Here is a 24,524-nt window from a genome sequence, read left to right as displayed (position 1 = left end):
CTAAAGAAGACATACAGATGGCCAAGAGGCACATGAAAAGATGCTCAACATCACTTATCATTAGAGAAATGCAAATCAAAACTACAGTGAGGTATTCCCTCACACCGGTTAGAATGGGCATCATCAGGAAATCTACAAACAACAAATGCTGGAGAGGGTGTGGAGAAAAGGGAACCCTCTTGCACTGTTGGTGGGAATGTAAATTGATACAGCCACTATGGAGAACAGTATGGAGATTCCTTAAAAAACTAAAAATAGAACTACCATACGACCCAGCAATCCCACTCCTGGGCATATACCCTGAGAAAACCATAATTCAAAAAGAGTCATGTTCCACAGTGTTCACTGCAGCACTATTTACAATAGCCAGGTCACGGAAGTACCTAAATGACCATCGACAGACGAATGGATAAAGGAGATGAGGTACATATATACAATGGAATACTACTCAGACATAAAAAAGAATGAAATTGGGTCATTTGTAGATACGTGGATGGATCTAGAGACTGTCATACAGAGTGAAGTAAGTCAGAAAGAGAAAAACAAATATCATATATTAACGCATATATGTGGAATCTAGAAAAATGATACAGATGAACTGGTTTGCAAGGCAGAAATAGAGACATAGATGTAGAGAACAAATGTATGGACACCAAGGGGGGAAAGCGGGGCAGGGGGTGGTGGTGGGATGAACTGGGAGATTGGGGTTGACATACATACACTAATATGTATAAAATGGATAACTAATAAGACCTGCTGTATAAAAAATCAATTAATTTAAAAACAGAAATCAATACATGTTTGCATTTAGCACTGCAGAAATATATAATACTTTAAGATGTTGATTTTCTAGAGTAAATGAAACATTCAATGATGCCACCTTCTTTTCTGATTTTACCTGAACAGGGAAAACAGGGTCAGGTAATTCTTTGTGTATTAAGCAGACACTCTTGATGAAAAGCTTGGGATATTACTCTATTTACCAACGTTCAAGAAAACTGATTAAATCCTAAAATAACTTTGGTGTAATAATATTTCTTTTATTATTATTATTAATACATTTATTTTAACTTCTATGTTGGGTGTTTTTCTGCTAACCACTGTGGTTAATGCCTTACATGCATTATATCATTAGTCCAACAAGCCTAAGAAGCGAAACTGATTTCCCCATTTCAGAGATGAGGCTAGGGAATTTAAAAGTCTGGTCTAAATCCCACAGCTAGTATCCTTCCAACATGATGCTTAATTCTTTCTTCATTCTTATTAAAATTTCAAAAGATTAAACTCTGTGATCATTTACTGCCACGTTTTTCTTACTACTAGTTTAAAACACGGCCACGCACACAGTGGGCATCCAAAAATGGGAGCAATGATCAGTTATATGTAGGTAAATATTTGTTGATGATGTAACTGCCTAATCAACAAAAGGAAAACATGTTTACTCACCTAAATGCCCGAATAGTGGTGAGTCCTTCAGCAGTTTCTGAGAAGTGGCAAAGCAGAGGGAGCTGGGTAGTATCATCAAGTTCCTGGAGATCCCTAGGACAGAGACAAGTGCAAAAATAAACCTTACACTTCTTCAGACTCATAGACTACTGCATTCATTCTAAATTAAGGTTATTATTTGTCATCGCAACTATTTTCCTCTAGCACTCAATTAACAAGAACTTCAACAGCTTACAATCTAAAGAGGAAGGGAAAGATAAGTACGTATAATAAATAGAGGTCCAGGCTGAATATTATGTGTTGTACAAAAATATCAGCTTTGTATCACAGCTAAAGTAAACTGTTATGGGGACACAGAGGAATGAGCAATTAATTTATATGTAGGAGATGGGAAATATTTTCTTTGAGCAGGTGGAGATTTAGGCCAAATCTTAAGCATGCGGAGGGCTTCAACCAAACAGACAAGAAGAAATGCATTCCAGCTGAGGGAACAAACAAGAGCAAGCACAGAAGACTAAATAACTGGCAAGTTCAATCTGGCTGGTGCCAGAATCCTTTGTGTTGTAGTGGGAAAAGGCTGGAAAAATAATGGGCAGGGCTAGACTATAGAAGATCCTGGATGGTCTGGGAGAAAACACTGAGGACTAGAAATAAAATGATCAGAGCTGGGTTAAAGCAACATAACTTGGGAGACCGTGTAAAGGATGGAAGAGAATCAGTGAGTAAAGATAGTCTATGTAAGAAATTTTTTTTAAAGTTCTTAATTATTGTGATGTGGGTGAAATTTAAAATAAGGGGAGATTGTGAGATCGCCTACTAGAAGTAGCTTTCTCAACTGCTACAGTCAACTCGTAGCAGAGTGAATAAGAGAGGAGAGCCACACAGATATAGAAAACAAACCTACGGTTTCCAAAGGGGATGGGGGGAGAGATAAATTAGGAGTCTGGGATTAACATATACACACTACCATATATAAAGTAGGTAAACAACAAGAACCTACTGTATAGCACAGGGAACTATACTTAATATCTGGTAATAACCTATAATGGAAAGTAATCTGAAAAAGAATATAAATATATGCGTGTGTGTATAACTGAATCACTTTGCTGTACACCTGAAACTAATACAACATTGTAAATTAACTATCCTTCAATTAAAAAATAAACTAAAATGAAAAAAGAGAGGAGAGTCAAATATGACTTGGTAATTACTCAGCAGCCTTGGAAAATGACAGTACTATTTACCAGGATGGGGGACAGAGAATAAAGATATTTGAAGAAACAGGTAACGAGTTTGGCTTCTGCCACAATGAAACTGAATCCCTGCCTAAATGGAACTTGTATTCACTGGTCCTCTGAGTGTAAATATATATTTACAGGTATATAAAGCACTCAATGAATGTCTGGTGGACAAATGCCTGAGTAGGACCCTTTCCATAAAGATGCACACTCATGATAACTTTTTAAATCACATAAGCTAGCGTTTCTAGAAAATAGGCTAAGATTTATAGCACACATTTCAAAACATGCCTGTTTTTTTCTTTTCAGCCTTTTTTCTGTCTTTCTCGGGGTCTTTGGGGTCGAGGGAATGAGAGTAGCAGTGCTAACATTCACCTTCCAGAGTCAAGGGAACTGAGTACACTGTTAACGTAATCTTCAACTGTTAGTTACATAATCTTAGGCCATTCTGGGTTGCCTGGGTCATCCCACAACCAAACGCAAAGTCTTTTTTTTTTAAGTTTCTAAAATGGATTTACTCACTTCAGAAACTGCAATGAGGGGGGGGAAGGGGGGGGGGGAGGAGGATGAATATGAAGGAATGTAAAGAGTCTGCTATTTTTAAAAAGTGACTATTTGTAAATTTGACACCAGTAACAGGTGGTCAGTACATTGAGGTTTGTCATAAAAGGGAAAAAATGAGGAAGGAGGAAACTCTGCTTATAGGACTGTATTTTATGGAACCAAAAAGGTGGGGGTACAGCTTGATCATGTATTCTTGTAAGCAGGAAATGTTTACTTACAGAGCTAACCACACGTGAGGTCTTTGATTTTAGATATTCAAAATTTCATGGCATGTCCTGTAGCTAGTGCCCCATCTTCATTCCCTTTGGTGTTTACAAAATGGTCTGTTAGGGCTTCCCTGGTGGCGCAGTGGTTGAGAGTCCGCCTGGCCTGCCGAGGCAGGGGACACGGGTTTGTGCCCCAGTCCGGGAAGATCCCACATGCCGCGGAGCGGCTGGGTCTGTGAGCCATGGCCGCTGGGCCTGCGCGTCCGGAGCCTGTGCTCCGCAATGGGAGAGGCCACAATAGTCAGAGGCCCGCGTACCGCAAAAAAAAAAAAAAAAAAAAAAAAAAAAAAATTGTTAAACTGCCTGAGCTTTCCAGAATGGGTGAGTCCTGCAGAACCTCAACATCTAGAAGAGACTTTTTGTCTGTGAGATTTAGTATCACGTGGTCCTATTTGCGAACTTTCATAGAATTTCAAAGAAGAATGGCTTATAATCCATTATCAATGTTCATCCTTTAAAAATAATTCATCCTCTGCATATTTTAACTATCAATGTTAACAGATTATTCTTACTTATAATGGACAGAATTCACAATTCAAATTTGTAATGAACTAAGAATATTTGCCTGGCTTTTGCACTCAATTTGTATTGCCCAGGAGTGAAAACAGGCCCAAATGAGTATGAGACTGAAGTAAACCATGACGGTTGAATATCAGTGGTGAGAAGGCACAGTGAGATTTGGAAACAGCCAGCAGAAATGACGTATCTGAACTTTTCTGCCCCTCCAGCAAGCAGCATAAACAATAATACCAGAAAACAAAACGAAACAATAATACCAGAAGAAATGAAAGAGTGAATTTGATGGCTAGCCTCTTCCTTTTGGTCTGAACTTGCTACAAGCAAAGGGAAGAGGCTAGGGATGAAAACGCATCCCTAGATTTAACATAGCATTTGATTTAACATAACATTTGAAGGATCCTAATTCACAGCCCTGAGGGAGAAACAACTATATATATATTTTTAAATTAAGAAATGTTGCAGATATATCCAGAGGTTCCCAACAATAATCTTGCCTTTTCTTGTTACCTGATTTTTTTCATTTTCCCTGCACTCAAGTCCTATTAAATCTTTTCATTTTACTGAATAAACTCAATACCTGCCTTCCTATTCCAGCACTTGATCCACATATAAGGGTTACCGTATTTATTTTTTATCTTCCCAAGAGACTGTAAGTTTCTTGAGAATCGTTCCTTGCCATGTTGATCTCTTGCTCTGCCACATGGCTTACACAGTTATTTACAACACACAATGCTTGATAAGTGTTTGCTGAAATAAAGCGATTACTGCGATAATATAAAATTTACTGTATTATTTAAAGCATGGACTTCAAAGTTAAATTGGAAATTTCAAAACAACTGGTACTATATTTCACTTAATTTTTCAACATCTCAGGAAATGACAAATCTTATATTAACAGAAGAATTTACAATCCATGGCTATCTTTTATTTATTTGGCTGGATATTCAAGGGCGTGTTAAATGATCCAATCTAAAAATTTCCAACCTCTTAAAGTTACAGCACTCCTACCAGACATTCAAGATTCTCCACTTTTATAGTTATCACTCTGATTTATCTCTTTAACCTCTTTTTACTTCTACTAATCTTTTATGGAGTGCATTTTACTCATTTGAAAATAATTTTACTTTTTTTCCTCCCCACTTGTGGAATATAACAATATTAAATCACTTATCCTTTGGGACTATATTTGATTTCATAAGTTTTCTGTCAATGCCATGTTCAGAAAAAGTACCATGAAATGAAAAATTGGGCTCAATCCACTTGTTAATATAAATCCAGAACTATGTAAGGCTTAGATAACCAATTACAGAAACAAAATATCTCTTCAAATGAAACATAGTATCAGGATAGGTTTCATCTAGTTAAATTAGATTTCATTTCCAAATTCCATACCTTATCTTGAAAAATGTTACAGCCAATCTGGATCACAATCAAATACATGGGCTTTTGAAGATGAATAGTACATTATTTTACTTACTTAGAGGCCACTCGGAAGTATTTCTGGATAAAATAAAAGGCGACCCCAAGAGGCACAAGTGCAACCAGGAACACAGGGGTAGCATAAGAAATCATGCCAATGGCAGACACGCAGAGTAGTGTTGAGCGAGTTAGAGATTCCAAAGTTGGAGGGATATGCTGTTAAAAAGGTGGTTTGAAAGGAAAATGTTTTAGCTCAAATAAAACATTGGTTATAAGGCAACAAATCACTAATTTATTTTTATTTTTTATAAATTTATTTATTTTATTTATTTATTTTTGGCTGCATTGGGTCTTCGCTGCCGCACTCAGGCCCTCTCTTGTTGCGGCGAGCGGGGGCCACTCTTTGTTGCGGTGCGCGGGCTTGCAGTGGCTTCTCTTGCTGCGGAGCACGGGCTCCAGGCACGCGGGCTCAGTAGCTGTGGCTCACGGGCTCTAGGGCGCAGGCTCAGAAGTTTGGCACACGGGCCTAGTTGCTCTGCAGCATGTGGGATCCTCCCGGACCAGGGTTCAAACCCGTGTCCCCTGCATTGGCAGGTGGATTCCTAACCACTGTGCCACCAGGGAAGCCCTCAAATCATGAATTTTATATTAACATAGTTATATAATTAGTTTCAAAAGTAGTATACAAACATTTTCATTATAAGCAATTCATCACTCCTTCAACTTCACTCACTTCCCATTGTTTATCCATCAACCTATCTACTTATCTTTGGTCAGTTATTTACCTATCTTCCTATTTATCTTGTGGGATTTTATACAAATAGCACTATACTCTAAACCTTATTTGTCCATTTGCACTGAACAAGATGGATTGTAAACCTTCCCATGCCACTATATACAAATCTATTTCTTTTTAACAGCTGCATAGCATTAAAAAACGTATTTAGCTATTCCTCTATTAATTTAATTTAATTGCTTGCTCATATTCTTTGCACATTTTTCATTGGCTTGTTTATCTTCCTTATTGATTTTTAGATGCCCTTTATGTATCATCGATGTTTATCCTCTTTCTTTACATAGGTTGCCAGTTTTTCTCCCAATGAATCTATTACATTTTAAATACGTCTCTGATGCTTTTGGCTCAATAGAAGTTTAAAATTTTAGAGTCATTTCTGTTGGCCTTTTCTCTTATTGTTTCTGAGTTTTGTGTCTTACTTATAAAGACCTTTCCCACCCAAAATTCTAAAACTACTCTCCTACATTTTATTTTATAGTTTTGTTTTTAGATGGCCCTCTTTATTACATGTGAATTTGCTTTGTATTTTATAGGTAGTTAATTGTCCCAACACCCTTTACTGAAAAAACATTCCTTTTCTTACTGATTCAAGATATACTGGTGTCTTTGAGTTTTCCACTTTGTTCTTTTGATCTGCTTGTTTTCTGTGATCATCAGAGTGTTTTAATTTTATAGTATTTTTTAGGTATCTGATAGGGAAATTTTATATATATATATGATTTTTATGATTTTCAGATTGTTGGATCACTTTTCTTCATATTATGTTTATTTTTATTTTCATAGTTTTTGTTGTTATTATAAGTGAAATTTATTTTTCACGTAATTTTTAATTGGTGTAGAGAAAGTTACTGAGTTTTATATCGTATGTCTTATGTAGATATTCTGCTTAACTTTCTAGTTGGTTCTTTATTGTACTGAGTGTTTTGGACTCTCTAGGTAGCAAGAGCATCATCTTCCAAATAAGGAGTGTTCTGTCTCTTCTTTTCCAATATGTATTTCTTAGGAAGTGTTTTAGGTGTAGCATGACCTGACACCAATATTGTGAAAACATCAAAATTTTTCAGCATACATTTTAGTCAGCTGCATGCACCATTCTTTTACTAAATTGATGGTAATTTAGGTGTTCTTAAGGCCACTCTAGAAAATCAGAAAAGGAAAGGGCTGGATTTGCCAAGTCTTTGCTCAGTCACCCTAAGGAGTCAGTTCACGAGGTGATCCAATTTTGGAGTTTGAGGTCTTTAACTTCAGGACAAACTTCTAGAGCCTAAGGACCTAAGACTAAACTGGGCATCCTTGAAATATTCCTTAAGATATCACACCATCTAAAGTTTCTCTCATTCAAGAGCCAATCTAACAAAAGTAAAGGACATCTAAGACAGCTTGGTATTCCATTCTTTACTTCTGGGAGACACTCTGTGTTAATACTAAGCTTTAAGAACTTTACAACACCTCCACTGCGAATGGTGATACAACATTGATCAAAATCACTTCTTTTTACATAAAAAATTTTAATGTTCATTCTTTGCTATTTCTCTTTATTTCATGCTGATTCTCTAAGCGTCCTCTTCCACATGCATAAATTTTTTTGAATTAAGGTTTTTCTTTAAGATTTTATTCCAGAAATCGTTTATGCATATATGTAATATTGATATGAATGCTTTCATTTAAGTTTTAGAAATCCTCTATTGTTAACAGGAATCATGATTTATCTTAAAATGCTATTTAGCTTACACTGAGAAATTTATTTTTGAACTTGGAAGTAACTCGGGCACTCACCTGATCAATGATATTTGTATCAGCTGAAAAGCGATTGAGAATCAGTCCCAGTGGTGTGGTATCAAAGAATCTAGGGAATGAACAGATTGGAATGTATAATACTAAATTATCTGGAACCTAAACACTGCTAACAGTCATTTTGGGGTCATAAACGTGAGAAGATCCCTATTGATCTTTTGAAAGACTGAATAAATTCTTTAAAATTTCACATTTCACTTCAATTTAAAAATGCATGTTTTTATGATTTTCTGTGTGGGAGTAAAGTAAATAACTACTTTTTTTACCTTATTGGTCCAAGAATGATCTTATTGAGGAGATTGTGGTGAAGATTTTTGGCAGCTGTGACACCCATCCATTCCACAGTGAGAGATGTAACAAGGCAGAGGAAAATACCTGCTCCACAAAGTATGCTAAATCCAGCCACATAGTAGGTCTAAAAAGCAGCCAACACAAGAAAGCACATAAGAAATTATCAACTGACACCCAACATCAAAGTCTGGCAATATCAACTTCATTATCTTGCATCAATTTAGACAGTGGAAGGAGTGTAGTTCTTGGAGACTCCTTCACCTTCCTTTAAGGTTTGCCTAAGGGCAGATGAAGCCTTAGAGTCTGTTTTCTGGTTTGAAATATTCTTGACGTTTTACATCACAAAGCTCATTCTCGCTATCCCTAATCTCAGAATGACCAGCTAATTCACTGGTTAAAATCAAATACCATCAGAACAACAACAGAAGCCCAGTGTGTATATTACACATAAACACATATATCATGTGTATAACTCCCTTGAATCCAAATCCAAGCATTATCTTTAAATGCTTCTTATGATATATTTCAGGTCCTGCTCTAATTAACTTATTGAATCATTACAAAAGTCCTGTGACAGACATGGACAACAGACCTGTGGTTGCCAAGGGGGAGGAGGGTGGGGTAGGTATGGATTGGGATTTGGGGATTAGCAGATTCAAACTATTATACAGAGAATAGATAAACAACAAGGTCCTACTGTATAGCACAGGGAACTATATTTATTATCCTGTGATAAATCATAATGGAGAAAAAAATGAAAAAGAATATACATATATATATACAACGGAATCACTTTGCTGTACAGCAGAAATGAACACATTGTAAATCAACTATACTTCAATAAAATAAGTTAAAAACAAAACAAAAAAACACCACAAAATTCCTGTGACGTATAGAGTATTCGTATCTAACTAGATAAAAGGGTCTCACTGTTCATCTCAACATTTCACTGTACCTGATCAGCTTTTCCAGTATTGTTTATACTGTACTCTGAGGTCCATGTGGCCAGCCAGTAGTCTATAGCTACAATGACGGAATGCTTCAAAAGCTTAGAGAAAATCATCAGGAAGAGCAAGAAGAATCCTCCAGAGGTGAGGTACCGCCAACAGGTCTTCCATGGCATTTTAGTCCTCAGCCTCATTACCGTGGACATGTTATCATCCTCATCTTCCTCCTCCTCTTCCTCTGCATACAAAACACTTTTTAAATCTTCTGACAGGCAATGGGAAGATAGAATTTGTATTACCCACCCTCTACACACAAACCTCCATCAAATTCATAGAAATACAAATATTAGTCTTAGAAATTTAAAATGCTTTTAGCAGGGAAAAACTTCATTTAAAAAATAGATGAGTGCCCATCAACAGATGAATGGATAAAGAAGATGTGGTGTATATATACAATGCAGTAATTCTCAGCCATGAAAAAGATGAAATGTTGCCGTATGTGACAACATGGATGGATCTTGACGAGGGTATTATGCTAAGTGAAACAAGTCAGACAGATAAAGACAAATACTGTACAATTTCACTCATATGTGTAATGTTAAAAAGAACCAAAAAACCCAAAATAAATGAACAACTCAAACCACACAAAAACACACATGGATACAGAGAACAGAGTAGTGGTCACCAGAAGAGAAAGGGGCAGGGGAGGGGGATGGAATGGGTAAAGGGGATCAACTGTTTTGGTGGTGAGCATGCTATAGGGTCTACAGAAGTAGAAATATAATGTTGTACACATGAAACTTACATAACGTTATAAACCAATGTCACCTCAATAAAAAAAGTTAAAAAATACGTGAAAATGAATAAATAAAGGAAAGAATGAGTGAATGAAAAGATAAACATAAAATCTATGTCTGGATGAGTTAATTTGCTGATTTATTACATATCAAACTAACTAGAAAGATAGACTAGAAGTTCACTAAGTTATTGAAGGAATGGTGTTGCCAAAAACACTACAGGACAGGCCTGCAAATATTTATAATTTTTTGAACTCTGCATTTCTGAATTTGTAAAACTGCACCAGGAGGAGACAGTCTCTGAAATTTGTGCATAGCTCAAGAGGGAATAATCCATGATCTCTATGGCTAGTTTTAAATGTGGTCACGGAGGAGCATGGGCAAAAAGAAACCTTCCAGAAGGCAAAGCCAGGGGACAGAGGACAATGTGCAGGGATGTCCTCTCAGCTCTTTAAGCCACCTGGAAACTTCTAGATGGTTATCTTAAGAACATACTCCATTACAACGACAGGGAATTTTGGTATTTCCTGAGCAGCAAAATTTAATCATTCGTATGGTCTAGTGACTGTTGTGGATTTCCCATTCTTTCTTTTCCCAAAGGCAGTTTTCATTGCAGTCATCCTGTATAGTGAGCAGGTTGTGGGTAGGAAAGATAGATAATTTGGTTTACAGGTTATCAGACAACAGAGATCTAAGTGTGGATATGATGGGAAGACTGAGCGCCACCAAGGATCCTAATATTTAAGCTGGATACAAAAAATGAACAGGTCTCAGATAATCTACCCTCTGGTAAGGGTGGGTCCAATGTGTGAGAACAGGATTCGAAACTTGCATGATCAAAGGGGTAGACACTTGCAGACTGTGTTTCCTCAATATCCATTCTCTGTTTCCATATTAATTGAAATTTCAGCTTGCCTATAGCTGCCCAGTTAAAACAGCATTTCTTCACTTCTCCAGAACCTAATCTGTCCAGATGATGAACTGGCCAATGGTTAGCAGTAGAAAAAAATATGGGCAACTACTTTGTTTTTTCCCTTCCTGGTGGCTTGAACAGACATACTGACAGCACCAGGAGGAGCAATCTACTAGGTAATATGCACCATATTGGACTCTTTGATATAAATTATTTCCTTCTACTCTGTAAGAAAAGTATTATTATCTTATTTTATACCTGACAAAATGGATTAACACAGCAAGCCCAGGGCAGGGTCAGCCTCTCAAATGCTATATTCACTACTGAAATATTGGAGAGAGTAAATGCAGTTCTAGAGGCTGTCTGTTTACAGCACCAGACATTCTTTTTGTTTGTCTGTTTGTTTTTGCTTTTGCTTTTGTGGCCATGGCATGTGGCTTGCTGGATCTTAGCTCCCTGCCCAGGGATTGAATTCCAGGGCCATGGTAGTGAAAGCACTGAGTCCTAACCACCTGACTGCCAGAGAAGTCCCCAAACATTCTTCTAAAACTTTCTTAGGGGAAACCTTCAAGATGGCAGAGGAGTAAGACATGGAGATCACCTTCCTCCCCACAAATACATCAGAAATACATCTACATGTGGAACAACTCCTACAGAACACCCACTGAACGCTGGCAGAAGACCTCAGACCTCCCGAAAGGCAAGAAACTCCCCACGTACCTGGGTAGGGCAAAAGAAAAAAGAAAAAACAGAGACAAAAGAATAGGGACGGGACCTGCACCTCTGGGAGGGAGCTCTGAAGGAGGAAAGGTTTCCACATACTAGGAACCCTTTCACTGGCGGAGACAGGGTGTGGGGAGTAGAAGCTTCGGAGCCACGGAGGAGAGCGCAGCAACAGGGGTGCAGAGGGCAAGCGGAGAGATTCCCACACAGAGGATTGATGCCAACCAGCACTCACCAGCCCGAGAGGCTTGTCTGCTCACCCACCAGGGCGGGTGGGGGCTGGGAGCTGAGGCTCCGGCTTTGGAGATCGGATCTCAGGGAGAGGATTGGGGTTGGCTGCATGAACAGAGCGTGAAGGGGGCTAGTGCACTACAGCTAGCCAGGAGGAAGTCCTAGAAAAAGCCTGGACCTGCCTAAGAGTCAAGAGACCATTGTTTCGGGGTGCACAAGGAGAGGGGATTCAGAGCACCGCCTAAATGAGCTCCAGAGACAGGCGTGAGCCACGGCTATCAGCTCGGACCCCAGAGATGGGCATGAAATGCTAACGCTGCTGCTGCAGCCACCAAGAATACTGTGTGCAAGCACAGGTCACTATCCACACGCCCCTCCCACCGGAAGCCTGTGCATACAAAGTCACGCTGGCCTCTGCCTCTGCTGGCTCGGCCCCGCATTCCAATTATAACTACTGTACCCTTCCCTCCCTCCGGCCTGAGAGAGCCAGAGCTCCCTAATCAGCCACCGGCTTAACCCTATCCTGTCTGGGTGGGGAACAGATGCCTGAGGGTGACCTACATGCAGAGGTGGGGCCAAAACCAAAGCTGAACCCTGGGAGCTGTGCGAACAAAGAAGAGAAAGGGAAATCTCTCCCAGCAGCCTCAGGAGCAGCGGATTAAATCTCCACAATCAACTTGATGTACCTGCATCTGTGGAACACCTGAACAGACAACAAATCATCCCAAAATTGAGGTGGTGGACGTTGGAGCAACTGTAGACTTGGGGTTTGCTGTCTGCAACTGACTAGTTACTGATCTTTATGCTTATCTTAGTATAGTTTTTAGCGCTTATTATCATTGGTGGATTTGTTTATTGGTTTGGTTGCTCTCTTCTTTTTTTAAATTACTTTTTTATTTTAATAATTTTTTTAAATTTTAATTGTTTTATATTATTATATTTCTTTCTTTTTTTCTCCCTTTTCTTCTGAGCTGTGTGGTTGACAGGGTCTTTGTGATCTGGCCTGATGTCAGGCCTGAGTCTCTGAGGTAGGAGAGCCGAAATCAGAACATTGGACTACCAGAGACCTCTAGGCCCCACGTAATATCAATCAGCGAGAGCTCTCTAAGAGGTCTCTGTCTCAATGCTGAGACCCAGCTCCACCCAATGGCCAGCAAGCTCCAGTGCTGGACATCCCATGCCAAACAACTAGCAAGACAGGAACACAACCCCACCCATTAGTAGAGAAGCTCGCTAAAATCATACTAAGTAGACAGACACCCCAAAACACACCACTGGACATAGCCCTGCCCACCAGAAAGACAAGATCCAGACCCACCCACCAGAACACAGGCACCAGTCCCCTCCACCAGGAAGCCTACACAAACCACTGAACCAACATTACTCACTGGGGGCAGACACCAAAAACAACAGGAACTACAAACCTGCAGCCTGTGTTAACCCTAAACACAGTAAGTTAAGCAAAATGGGAAGACAGAGAAATATGCAGCAGATGAAGGAACAAGGTAAAAATCCACCAGACCAAACAAATGAAGAGGAAATAGGTAGTCTACCCCGCAAAAAATTCAGAGTAATGACAGTAAAGATGACCCAAAATCTTGGAAAAAGAACGAAGAAAATACAAGAAATATTTAACAAGGACCTAGAAGAACTAAAGAGCAAACAAACAATGATGAACAACACAATAAATGAAATTAGAAATTCTCTAGAAGGAATCAATAGCAGAATAACTGATAAGTGACCTGGAAGATAGTGGAAATAACTACTGCAGAGCAGAATAAAGAAAAAAGGATGAAAAGAATTGAGGACAGTCTCAGAGACCTCTGGGACAACATTAAATGTACCAACATTCGAATTATAGGGGTCCCAAAAGAAGAAGAGAAAAAGAAAGGGTCTGAGAAAATATTTGAAGAGATTATAGTTGAAAACTTCCCTAACATGGGAAAGGAAATAGTCAAGTCCAGGAAGTGCAGAGAGTCCCATACAGGATAAATCTAAGGAGAAACATGCCAACAACTATTAATCAAACTACCAAAAATTAAACACAAAGAAAAAATATAAAAAGCAGCAAGGGAAAAACAACAAATAACATACAAGGGAATCCCCATAAGGTTAACAGCTGATCATTCAGCAGAAACTCTGAAAGCCAGAAGGGAGTGGCAGGACATATTAAAGTGATGAAAGGGAAAAACCTACAACCAAGATTACTCTACCCAGCAAGGATCTCATTCAGATTTGATGGAGAAATTAAAACCTTTACAGACAAGCAAAGGCTAAGAGAATTCAGCACCATCAAACTAGCTTTACAAAAAATGCTAAAGGAACTTCTCTAGGCAGGAAACATGAGAGAAGGAAAAGACCTACAATAACAAACACAAAACAATTAAGAAAATGGGAATAGGAACATACATATCGATAACTACCTTAAATGTAAATGGATTAAATGCTCCAACCAGAAGACACAGACTGGCTGAATGGATACAAAAACAAGACCCATATATATGCTGTCTACAAGAGACCCACTTCAGACCTAGGGACACAACAGACTGAAAGTGAGGGGATGGAAAAAGATATTCCCTGCAAATGGAAATCAAAAGAAGGCTGGAGTAGCAATTCTCTTATCAGACAAAATAGACTTTAAAATAAAGACTATTACAAGAGACAAAGAAGGACACTACATAATGATCAAGGGATCAATCCAAGAAGAAGATATAACAATTATAAATATTTATGCACCCAAGATAGGAGCACCTCAATACATAAGGCAAACGCTAACAGCCATAAAAGGGGAAATCGAAAGTAACACAATGATAGTAGGGGACTTTAACACCCCACTTTCACCAATGGACAGATCATCCAAAATGAAAGTAAATAAGGAAACACAAGCTTTAAATGATATTAAACAAGATGGACATAACATATTTATAGGATATTCCATCCAAAAACAAAAGAATACACTTTCTTCTCAAGTGCTCATGGAACATTATCCAGGATAGATCATACCTTGGGTCACAAATCAAGCCTTGGTAAACTTAAGAAAATTGAAATTGTATCAAGTATCTTTTCTGACCACAGTGCTATGAGACTAGATATCAATTACAGGAAAAAAACTGTAAAAAATACAAACAAATGGAGGCTAATCAATACACTACTAAATAACAAAGAGATCACTGAAGAAGTCAAAGAGGAAATCAAAAAATACCTAGAAAAAATGACAATGAAAACACTATGACCCCAAACATTTGGGTTGCAGCAAAAGCAGTTCTAAAAGGGAAGTTTATAGCAATACCATCCTACCTCAAGAAACAAGAAAAATCTCAAATAAACTACCTAAACTTACACCTAAAGCAATCAGAGAAAGAAGAACAAAAAATCCTCAAAGTTAGCAGAAGGAAAGAAATCATAAAGATCAGAGCAGAAATAAAGGAAAAAGAAATGAAGGAAACAATAGCAAAGATCAATAAAACTAAAAGCAGGTTCTTTGAGAAGATGAACAAATTTGATAAACCACTAGCCAGACTCATCAAGAAAAAAAGGGAGAAGACTCAACAGAATTAGAAATGAAAAAGGAGAAGTAACAACTGACACTGCAGAAATGCAAATAATCATGAGAGATTATTACAAGCAACTATATGCCAATAAAATGGACAACCTGGAAGAAATGGACAAATTCTTAGAAAAGCACAATCTTCTGAGACTGAACCAGGAAGAAATAGAAAATATAAACAGACAAATCACAAGCACTGAAATTGAAACTATGATTAAAAATCTTCCAACAAACAAAAGCCCAGGACCAGATGGCTTCACAGGCAAATTCTATCAAACATTTAGAGAAGAGCTAACACCTATCCTTCTCAAACTCTCCTAAAATATAGCAGAAGGAGGAACATTCCCAAACTCATTCTACCTGGTCACCATCACCCTGATACCAAAACCAGAAAAAGATGTCAAAATAAAGAAGACTACAGACCAATATCACTGGTGAACATAGATGCAAAAATCCTCAACGAAATGCTAGCAAACAGAATCTAACAGCACATTAAAAGGATCATACATCATGATCAAGTGTGGTTTATCCCAGTAAAGCAAGGATTCTTCAATATACGCAAATCAATCAATGTGATACACCATATTAACAAACTGAAGGATAAAAACCATATGATAATCTCAATAGATGCAGAAAAAGCTTTCGACAAAATTCAACACCCAACTATGGTAAAAACTCTCCAGAAAGTATGCATCGAGGAAACTTACGTCAACATAATAAACGCCATATATGACAAACCCACAGCCAACATCGTCCTCAATGGTGAAAAACTGAAACCATTTACACTAAGATCAGGAACAAGACAAGGTTGTCCACTCTCACCACTATTATTCAACATAGTGTTGGAAGTTTTAGCTACAGCAATCAGAGAAGAAAAAGAAATAAAAGGAATCCAAATTGGAAAAGAAGAAAAATTGTCATTGTTTGCAGATGACATGATACTATACATACAGAATCCTAAAGATGCTACCATAAAACTACTAGAGCTAATCAATGAATTTGGTAAAGTGGCAGGATACAAAATTAATGCACAGAAATCTCTTGCATTTCTATACACTAATGATGAAAAATCTGAAAGAGAAATTAAGGAAACACTCCCATTTATGACTGCAACAGAAAGAATAAAATACCTAGGAATAAACTACCTAGGGAGACAAAAGACCTGTATGCAGAAAACAATGACACTGATGAAAGAAATCAAAGATGATACAAACAGATAGAGAGACATACCATGTTCTTCGATTGGAAGAATGAACATTGTGAAAATGACTATACTTCCTAAAGCAATCTACAGATTCAATGCAATCCCTATCAAACTACCAATGTAATTTTTCAGAGAACTAGAACAAAAAATTTCACAATTTGTAGGGAAACACAAAAGACCCCGAGCAGCCAAAGCAATCTTGAGAAAGAAAAATGGAGCTGGAGGAATCATGCTCCTGGACTTCAGACTACACTACAAAGCTACAGTAATCAAGTCAGTATGGTACTGCCACAAAAACAGAAATATAGATCAATGGAACAGGATAGAATGCCCAGAGATAAACCCACACACATATGGTCACCTTATCTTTGATAAAGGAGGCAAGAATATACAATGGAGAAAAGACAGCCTCTTCAATAAGTTGTGCTGGGAAAACTGGACAGCTACATGTAAAAGAATAAAATTAGAACACTCCCTAACACCATACACAAAAATAAACTCAAAATGGATTAAAGACCTAAATGTAAGGCCAGACACTATAAAACTCTTAGAGGAAAACATAGGCAGAACACTCTTTGACATAAAACAGCAAGATCCTTTTTGACCCACCTCCTAGAGAAATGGAAATAAAATCAAAAATAAACAAATGGGACCTAAGGAAACTTAAAACCTTTTTCACAGCAAAGGAAACCATAAACAAGATGAAAAGACAACCCTCAGAATGGGAGAAAGTATTTGTAAATGAAGCAACTGACAAAGGATTACTCTCCAAAATATACAAGCAGCTCACGCAGCTCAATATCAAAAAAAACAAACAACCCAATCCAAAAATGGGCAGAAAACCTAAATAGACATTTCTCCAAAGAAGATATACAGACTGCCAACAAACGCATGAAAGGATGCTCAACATAACTAATCATTAGAGAAATTCAAAACAAAACTACAATGAGGTATCACTTCACACCAGTCAGAATGGCCATCATTAGAAAATCTACAAACAATAAATGCTGGAGAGGGTGTGGAGAAAAGGGAACCCTCTTGCACTGTTGGTGGGAATGTAAATTGATACAACCACTATGGAGACCAGTATGGAGGGGCTTAGAAAACTAAAAACAGAACTACCATATGACCCAGTAATCCCACTACTGGGCATATACCCTGAGAAAACCATAATTCAAAAAGAGTCATGTACCACAATACTCACTGCAGCACTATTTACAATAGCCAGGACATGGAACCAACCTAAGTGTCCATCAATAGATGAATAGATTAAGAAGATGTGGCACAAATATACAATGGAATATTACTCAGCCATAAAAGGAAATGAAATTGAGTTATTTGTAGTGAGGTGGATGGACCTAGAGTCTGTCATACAGAGTAAATTAAGTCAGAAAGAGAAAAACAAATACCATATGCTAACGCATATATATGGAATCTAAAAAAAAGAAAGAAAAAATGGTTCTGATGAACCATTCTTTAGGCAGACGTAGACAATGGACTTGAGGACACGGGGAGGGGGAATGGTAAGCTGGGATGAATCGGCAGAGTATCACTGAAATATACACACTACCAAATATAAAATAGATAGCTAGTCGGAAGCAGCTGCAACGTATGGGGAGATCAGCTCAGTGCTTTGTGACCACCTAGATGGATAGGGAGGGTGGGAGGGAGATGCAAGAGGGAGGGGATATGGGGATATATGTACACATATAGCTGATTCACTTTGTTATACAGCAGAAACTAACACAACATTGTAAAGCAATTATACTCCAATAAAGATGTTAAAAAAAATTCTTAAATCTAAGAAACTGGAGTACAAAATTCATTTATTCATTCATTTATTTATTTACTTAATGAGTATTTATTGAAACACAATAATTATCATATGATGAGTAAAGATAACATATTTTGGTGTCCTTCAGTTTGAAATTATAATTTTCTCTTTCTTAATTGGCTTGTAGAAATGTGGTCTTCAGCAAAAACCATGTAGGAAAAATGAAGTATAGTGCATTTACTCTATGGACCTAAGTGGGGTTTATCTTGCAAACTTCTCGGCAACAAATGTCAAAGTCGTGTAACTATTTCAGCTTATTCCTCAAATTTCCCATAAACCTTTTCTTCCTGCTATACCTTACTAGATCCAGAAAACTGAAACATAACAAACAGCTTTCTCATCCTCTTAGTTTTCATTGCTGTGTTATCGTGAAAACCCCATAAGAACTTACTGACTCAAGTATAAGTCTTTCAAAGCAGTATTTTCTCCATATTCCCCATTTATTGTTTATTTCCAAAGGACATTTTATTATACTACACCTTTCCAATTTATCTGAACAGTGGTCTAGACCTGTTGTCCTGTCAGCTCTCTCTCACGCACAACACAAAAATACTAAGACACACTGTGGGAAGTCCCTCAAGATGCTTGTTGGTTGATTGCATACACTTTTCCTTCACTCCTACTGTTTCCATTTCAGTTTTAGGTATTTGATTTGGCCTTTCCACCTGCTGCAAAGTGGCTAGTCATTCCTCACTGACATATTCACACATCATTTGCTAAAGAACGACCCTCACATCCTATTACCCGTTTGAATGTGTCAGACATAAAAAAAGGTCTACCTTCATCTTCATCCTCCAGTTGGGCTTTTGCCTCTCTTGAATACATGGCTCTTCGGAGTGTTTTCCTCTCTAAAGTTGTTTGGTCAGCTTCCATATCCTACAGGAAACACTGTGCTATCATTCAAGGAACTCACAGACACAGTTAAGTTCTACAGTGACCCACACGTACCAAGAACCAATCCTTAGTTACCTTTCTGGGTCTTGGGCTCTGTTCACGCTACAGATGGATGGGCAACTCCTGTCATAGGAGTAATGCCTGAGATTTGTGAAAAATGTCTCAGAGCTCAGAGGTGTAGGGCAGTAAGAAGCCAGGAAAAGTAGTAAAAACGTGATGGAGCTGACCCCAGGGGCAGGGGGACACCTCTCCTAGCCTTAAAGCCTGGATCCACCATTGCTCTTTTATGTCACTTTCACGTACTCCTGTAATTTTTCTAACTAAAGTCATCTATGTTAACAAATATCTTCCTTGAAAAATGCATGTGTTTCTGGATTGGTTAAATCACTATCAGTCATTCACTAATATTACGAATTATTAAATCGAGATGAATTTCTGACTGAGCATCTCACTAAGGGAACGGCACAAGAGAAAGGAACTTCAATAGAAATTGAAGGAAGGTGGGTAATTTTGCGGTACGTGGGCCTCTCCCATTGTGGAGCACAGGCTCCGGAAGCGCAGGCTCAGCGGCCATGGCTCACGGGCCCAGCCGCTCCGCGGCATTGTGGGATCTTCCCAGACCGGGGCACGAACCCGTGTCCCCTGCATCAGCAGGCGGACTCTCAACCACTGCGCCACCAGGGAAGCCCAGAAGATGGGTAATTTTTAAGCAAATGGGAAAGGAGGGTATTCAGCTGCCTAGCAGTTTAGGAGAAAGCCCTGGGAAGGGAAGATAAGCAGAAAGAAGAGAAAAATGGCAAAAACAAACTTTGCAAATTTTTAAGCGTTGCTCCTGACTTGTCTTGTGCTGAGAAAGGGAAAAGCATTTTGTTTTCTCCAGTTCTCTGCTTCCAACACTCCGCCCCCTTGGCTTCGTAACTGGACTAGTAGCATCAGTTCAGTTACACTGTGGGTTAAATCAGCTTCTGCAGGACAGTCTGGGAAACTAACCATCTCCCTGTTTCTGTGGGGAAATGCATTCTGAGTTCCAAATATCCGAGCCACAGACTTTTCGAATCTATGGTAATTTGAGAGCTTCCTGTACATGCTGACATAAAAAAAAAATCACAGTTGTGACACTGATAAACCAATAATTCTTTGGTGATCAGTCTCTAGATAGTGGTCCTGTTTTGTTTTTGTTTGTTTGGCCTCATATAACATGTGTGATTTAGGAGACTTGCTATTCTAGAAGGCTCTGTCGCTTCCAAGTTCTCGAATTAAAAAAAAAGTAAAAGCGAAAGTGTCTCTTGAATAGTATTTTTTCAGAGACAATTTTACATTAGCTTTCTTTTTGAATTTTATTTTATTATACATCAGGTTCTTATTAGTTATCTATTTTATACATATTAGTGTACATATGTCAATCCCAATCTCCCAATTCATCACATTTACATTAGCTTTTAATTGTGCCTAACGATATGAAAACCAATGCTTGTACATGAGAGTAAATAAAACCCCAAATTAAAAAGGACCTAATCCTTTGTGTATAGTGTAACGAAATGAAATAAACCTGTTCATGGAAAAACAGAAGATCTGGTTCTTGTTCAACTCGCCAATCTGTGTGAACAAAAGATTTAACATCTTGGGGACTTTAATCTTTAGTCATTTTTCTTATGAGTAAATGCTCATATTAAGCTCATTTGAGGTTAAATATTTTAAATTGTGTTGATATCTGGATTAAGTAAATACAAATTTAGTTTCATTCATCCAATAAATATTTACTGGATGCCTGTGAAGGGTCAGGTCAAGGTGAGGGTTGGAGGCTGGGGGAAGAAATATCCAAAGATGCTACTTTATTTTGCTTAATAACATTATGAAGACAATGGGTGATGCCAGCCAAGATAGACTTTTTAATAATGTTTAAATCAGCTAAAAGTGTTATAAACTTCTCCTTTTCATAGCTGCCATTTCTATCCTTTTAACATATTTTTTTCCCCTTATCCCTTAACCCTTAAACTGACAGATCTGTCTAAAGCCCTGAGATGGGATGTTTTGTGAGTTCTTTAGTTTCACTCCCTTGTCCACTTGCTTGATCTGCTCTGGCTCTAAGCCAGCCTTTCTAAACCTACTGACATTTTGGGTCAGAAAATTCCTTGTCATGGGGGCTGCCCTGTGCACTGTAGAACGTTTAACTGTCCTCTACCCACTAGATTCCAGTAGCACCTGCTCCACAACTGTGACAACTAAACATGTCTCTAGATGTTGCCAAATGGCCCCAAGAAGACAAAAGTGACCCTGGTTGAGAACCAGTGTCCTAGGCAAACACCCCATCCTGCCACAGAACATATTCAGAAGCTCTTTCTATGAAAACTTCCCCAAGGTGTTGTGGTCTTATTCCTCACAGTGTGACTCTCCCTGGCTTCAGAGGAATTTCAGGAGCCTGCCCTTCTCTGGGTGGCAGTAACCTCCCTCCAGCCCCAGGTGAGGATTCTGGGCAGGTGCATGGTTCATGCTGGCTTCTACTGGCCACTGGTTAACCCCACAAATGGATTTGCCCTTTCCACACCTTAACTTGCTCCATATCTCCCTCAGCTGATTTATAACCCTGTGATGTGTCTTTAATTACAGAGTTAGGCTATCTTGAGTGATCCCTTCATTTCTAAACACAATGTAATGGACTTTCTTCCTGGCTTGCTCAATAATCAGTATTACTATAAAATCAAGCCAAGAGCGTCCTCTCTCTCTCTCTCTCTCTCTCTCTCTCTGTGTTTTTCCAGATCTTCTTTCCAAAGTAAACCATAAATGGTCCACTCCTTAAGCTTACATCATTTTCTTTTGTCCCTGGCATCTAGACCACTGAAAAAATGTCATTTGGAACCATCCCAGTAAGTTTACAATCAAGCACTCCACCACATAATTCTTAAGTGGGGCTCTTGCCAATTGTACATTGTCATATTTTGATGAATATCCTCATTTCGAAGGTTCTGTGATTTTTCCTAGTCTACTTAAAGACTTTTACATATATCTTTTCTTCCATATTTTGAGAAGTTTGTAGTTTACTTTTGAGATCTTTGGCAAAGCTGCAGAAGACAGAGCAATCCCATGGTTTGTCTGACTTTTTATCTTCCTTTTGCTATTGAAACATAGATCATTTTTTCCTTTATGAAATAATACATTTTAATTTCTTGATTTTTTCAGAAATTTGCTGATATAAACATTTGCATTTTATAATGCTCATTCCTAGCCAGGACTACTGAATTCTAGACACTTCCTAGTCCCAACTCAAGAGAAAACATTTTGAAAAGTTACTAATTCAATTTATAATTCACCTCTCAACCATGAGTTCTTCTTTTATCATACTCAATCTGGTTTCCAACTCTGTTATCATTTCATTCAATGTTATACTTACATTATACTGGAATTACATTGGGTAGAGACCTGGGTTCAAATTCAACTGGTACCACTTATTATATGTACTGTACAACTTTAGGCAAATTACTTAGCCTCTCTGAGCCTCAGTTTTCTCATTTGTAAGAGTGAGATCATAGTTTCTTTACTAATTTCTGATATTTTTTGCTTATTTTGTGAGAATTAACAGAGATCATGTAAAAAGGCTTTGTGGACTTTAAAAACTATCCAAATATAAAGCTTTATTGTTATTTCCTTCTGATTACCTTCCTTCACCCCCCAACTCTATCCCAGACATGCTTTACCACTATACCCACAGCTCATAGCTCTTCCTTCTTTCAAAACCATCTCAGATTTTGTTTTGCCCACAACCCTCCATTTGTAAATGGTGAATGAAAATACTCTCATATTACAGGTGAGGAAGATAAGACATACATAAGGAAATATAAGATAAAAGGAGGAAATAGCATGCTTGAGCAAGTAGTTTAAGTTTTAAACACACATATGATTGTAATATGCCTCCAATTCAAATAAAATTCCTCTAAAAGGCTGACAACACATCATCCGAAAGATATCACTAGAATTTTTTAGTTTCAAAGTAGTCTATCAATTAATGATATATAAATATACAATTATTTCAGATTTCAGGTGAGGACTATTATATCATCAAACATTAAATGGTAATATTTCTCTAAAAGTTTTTTTAGTAATTATGCACTACATTTCTGACTCTTCTGAACTCAACTCTGAACTTTTCTGAACTCTGAGCAATTACCTTTTCTAGTTCTTGATCTTGCCGATTCATAAGTGTTTTCCAGTGTTCATAAAGCTCAACATCTTTGGTTTGAATGTCCTTCAAAGTTCCTTCTCTTAGAACACTTCCATCTTTCATGGCTATGATCTAAGGAAAGCACATATTAGACGAATTGTGACAAAAATCCTTAATTGGCCAAGAGAATTATCTTTATCTCAGAAAGCATTTATATAACTGTAATATAAAAATTAATGAAACTTCTTTTAAACTCTTACCCAGTCAGCATGTGTTAGATATTGTAATTTGTGAGTCACAAGAACAAGTGTCCTCTTGTCATCTTGGAGAAATTTCAAAATCCCTTCCTGCATTAAGTGATCACTCAAGTGAATGTCCAAGGCAGAAAATGGATCATCCTACAACAAGTAAAATGGAGAGATGATGAAAAATTTTTATATTCTCTTTGTAACTAAATCCTCCAGAAAGCAGAAATACAAATAACTAAAGACAAATTATCTCACAAATCCTATTTATAATAAACAGACTCTGAATAACTTTAAATTACAAAAAAGGTACTAAATTAAAAATGAAGTTTTTATTTTCTCTTTCACTTAAAAACTAATTTAAAAAGTAAATAACAGTATTTGAAGTAGTTTGAATTCTTATGTATAGAATATCCAAGTTCAAAAACCAACATTACTCGACAACCTATAACAAAACACCAAAACAAAGAATGAAATGATAATTGGAGTTTATCAATTGAATGAAATGATAACTGGAGTTTATTAATAAACTTTATCAATAAAGTTTAAATAATAAAAATAGGTGTAGACTCTAGACCAAGATGGCAACATAGGAGGCTCCTGAATTTCTCTCCTACCATGGACACACCGAATATACTGCTACACATGGAGCAATTCCCTCTGAAAGAAATCCAGAAACTAGTTGAGTGATTCTGACACA

At 37.7% G+C, this 24,524-nt stretch overlaps 1 protein-coding gene across 1 annotated transcript in view; it reads right to left on the bottom strand.

The window, feature by feature from the left end:
• ABCC9 (ATP binding cassette subfamily C member 9) overlaps positions 1 to 24,524 on the bottom strand; it is a 153,974-nt gene that overhangs the window by 44,810 nt on the left and 84,640 nt on the right. Inside the window, exons 24-31 of the mRNA XM_027129448.1 lie at positions 23,840 to 23,977; positions 23,586 to 23,711; positions 19,309 to 19,405; positions 9,289 to 9,518; positions 8,309 to 8,457; positions 8,025 to 8,094; positions 5,511 to 5,668; positions 1,447 to 1,539 (exon numbers count right to left, since the gene is read on the bottom strand). Coding sequence (XP_026985249.1) covers positions 1,447 to 1,539; positions 5,511 to 5,668; positions 8,025 to 8,094; positions 8,309 to 8,457; positions 9,289 to 9,518; positions 19,309 to 19,405; positions 23,586 to 23,711; positions 23,840 to 23,977 — 1,061 coding nt within the window. The remainder of the gene's footprint in view (positions 1 to 1,446; positions 1,540 to 5,510; positions 5,669 to 8,024; positions 8,095 to 8,308; positions 8,458 to 9,288; positions 9,519 to 19,308; positions 19,406 to 23,585; positions 23,712 to 23,839; positions 23,978 to 24,524) is intronic.

This window comes from Aethalodelphis obliquidens, unplaced genomic scaffold, assembly GCF_003676395.1.
Source record: "Aethalodelphis obliquidens isolate GAN/ISIS:26980383/991018 unplaced genomic scaffold, ASM367639v1 scaffold36, whole genome shotgun sequence".
NCBI classification, from domain to species: Eukaryota; Metazoa; Chordata; class Mammalia; order Artiodactyla; family Delphinidae; genus Aethalodelphis; species Aethalodelphis obliquidens.
The sequence above is the reverse complement of the archived record's forward strand: the minus strand, read 5'-3'. Positions and strand labels throughout refer to the sequence as shown.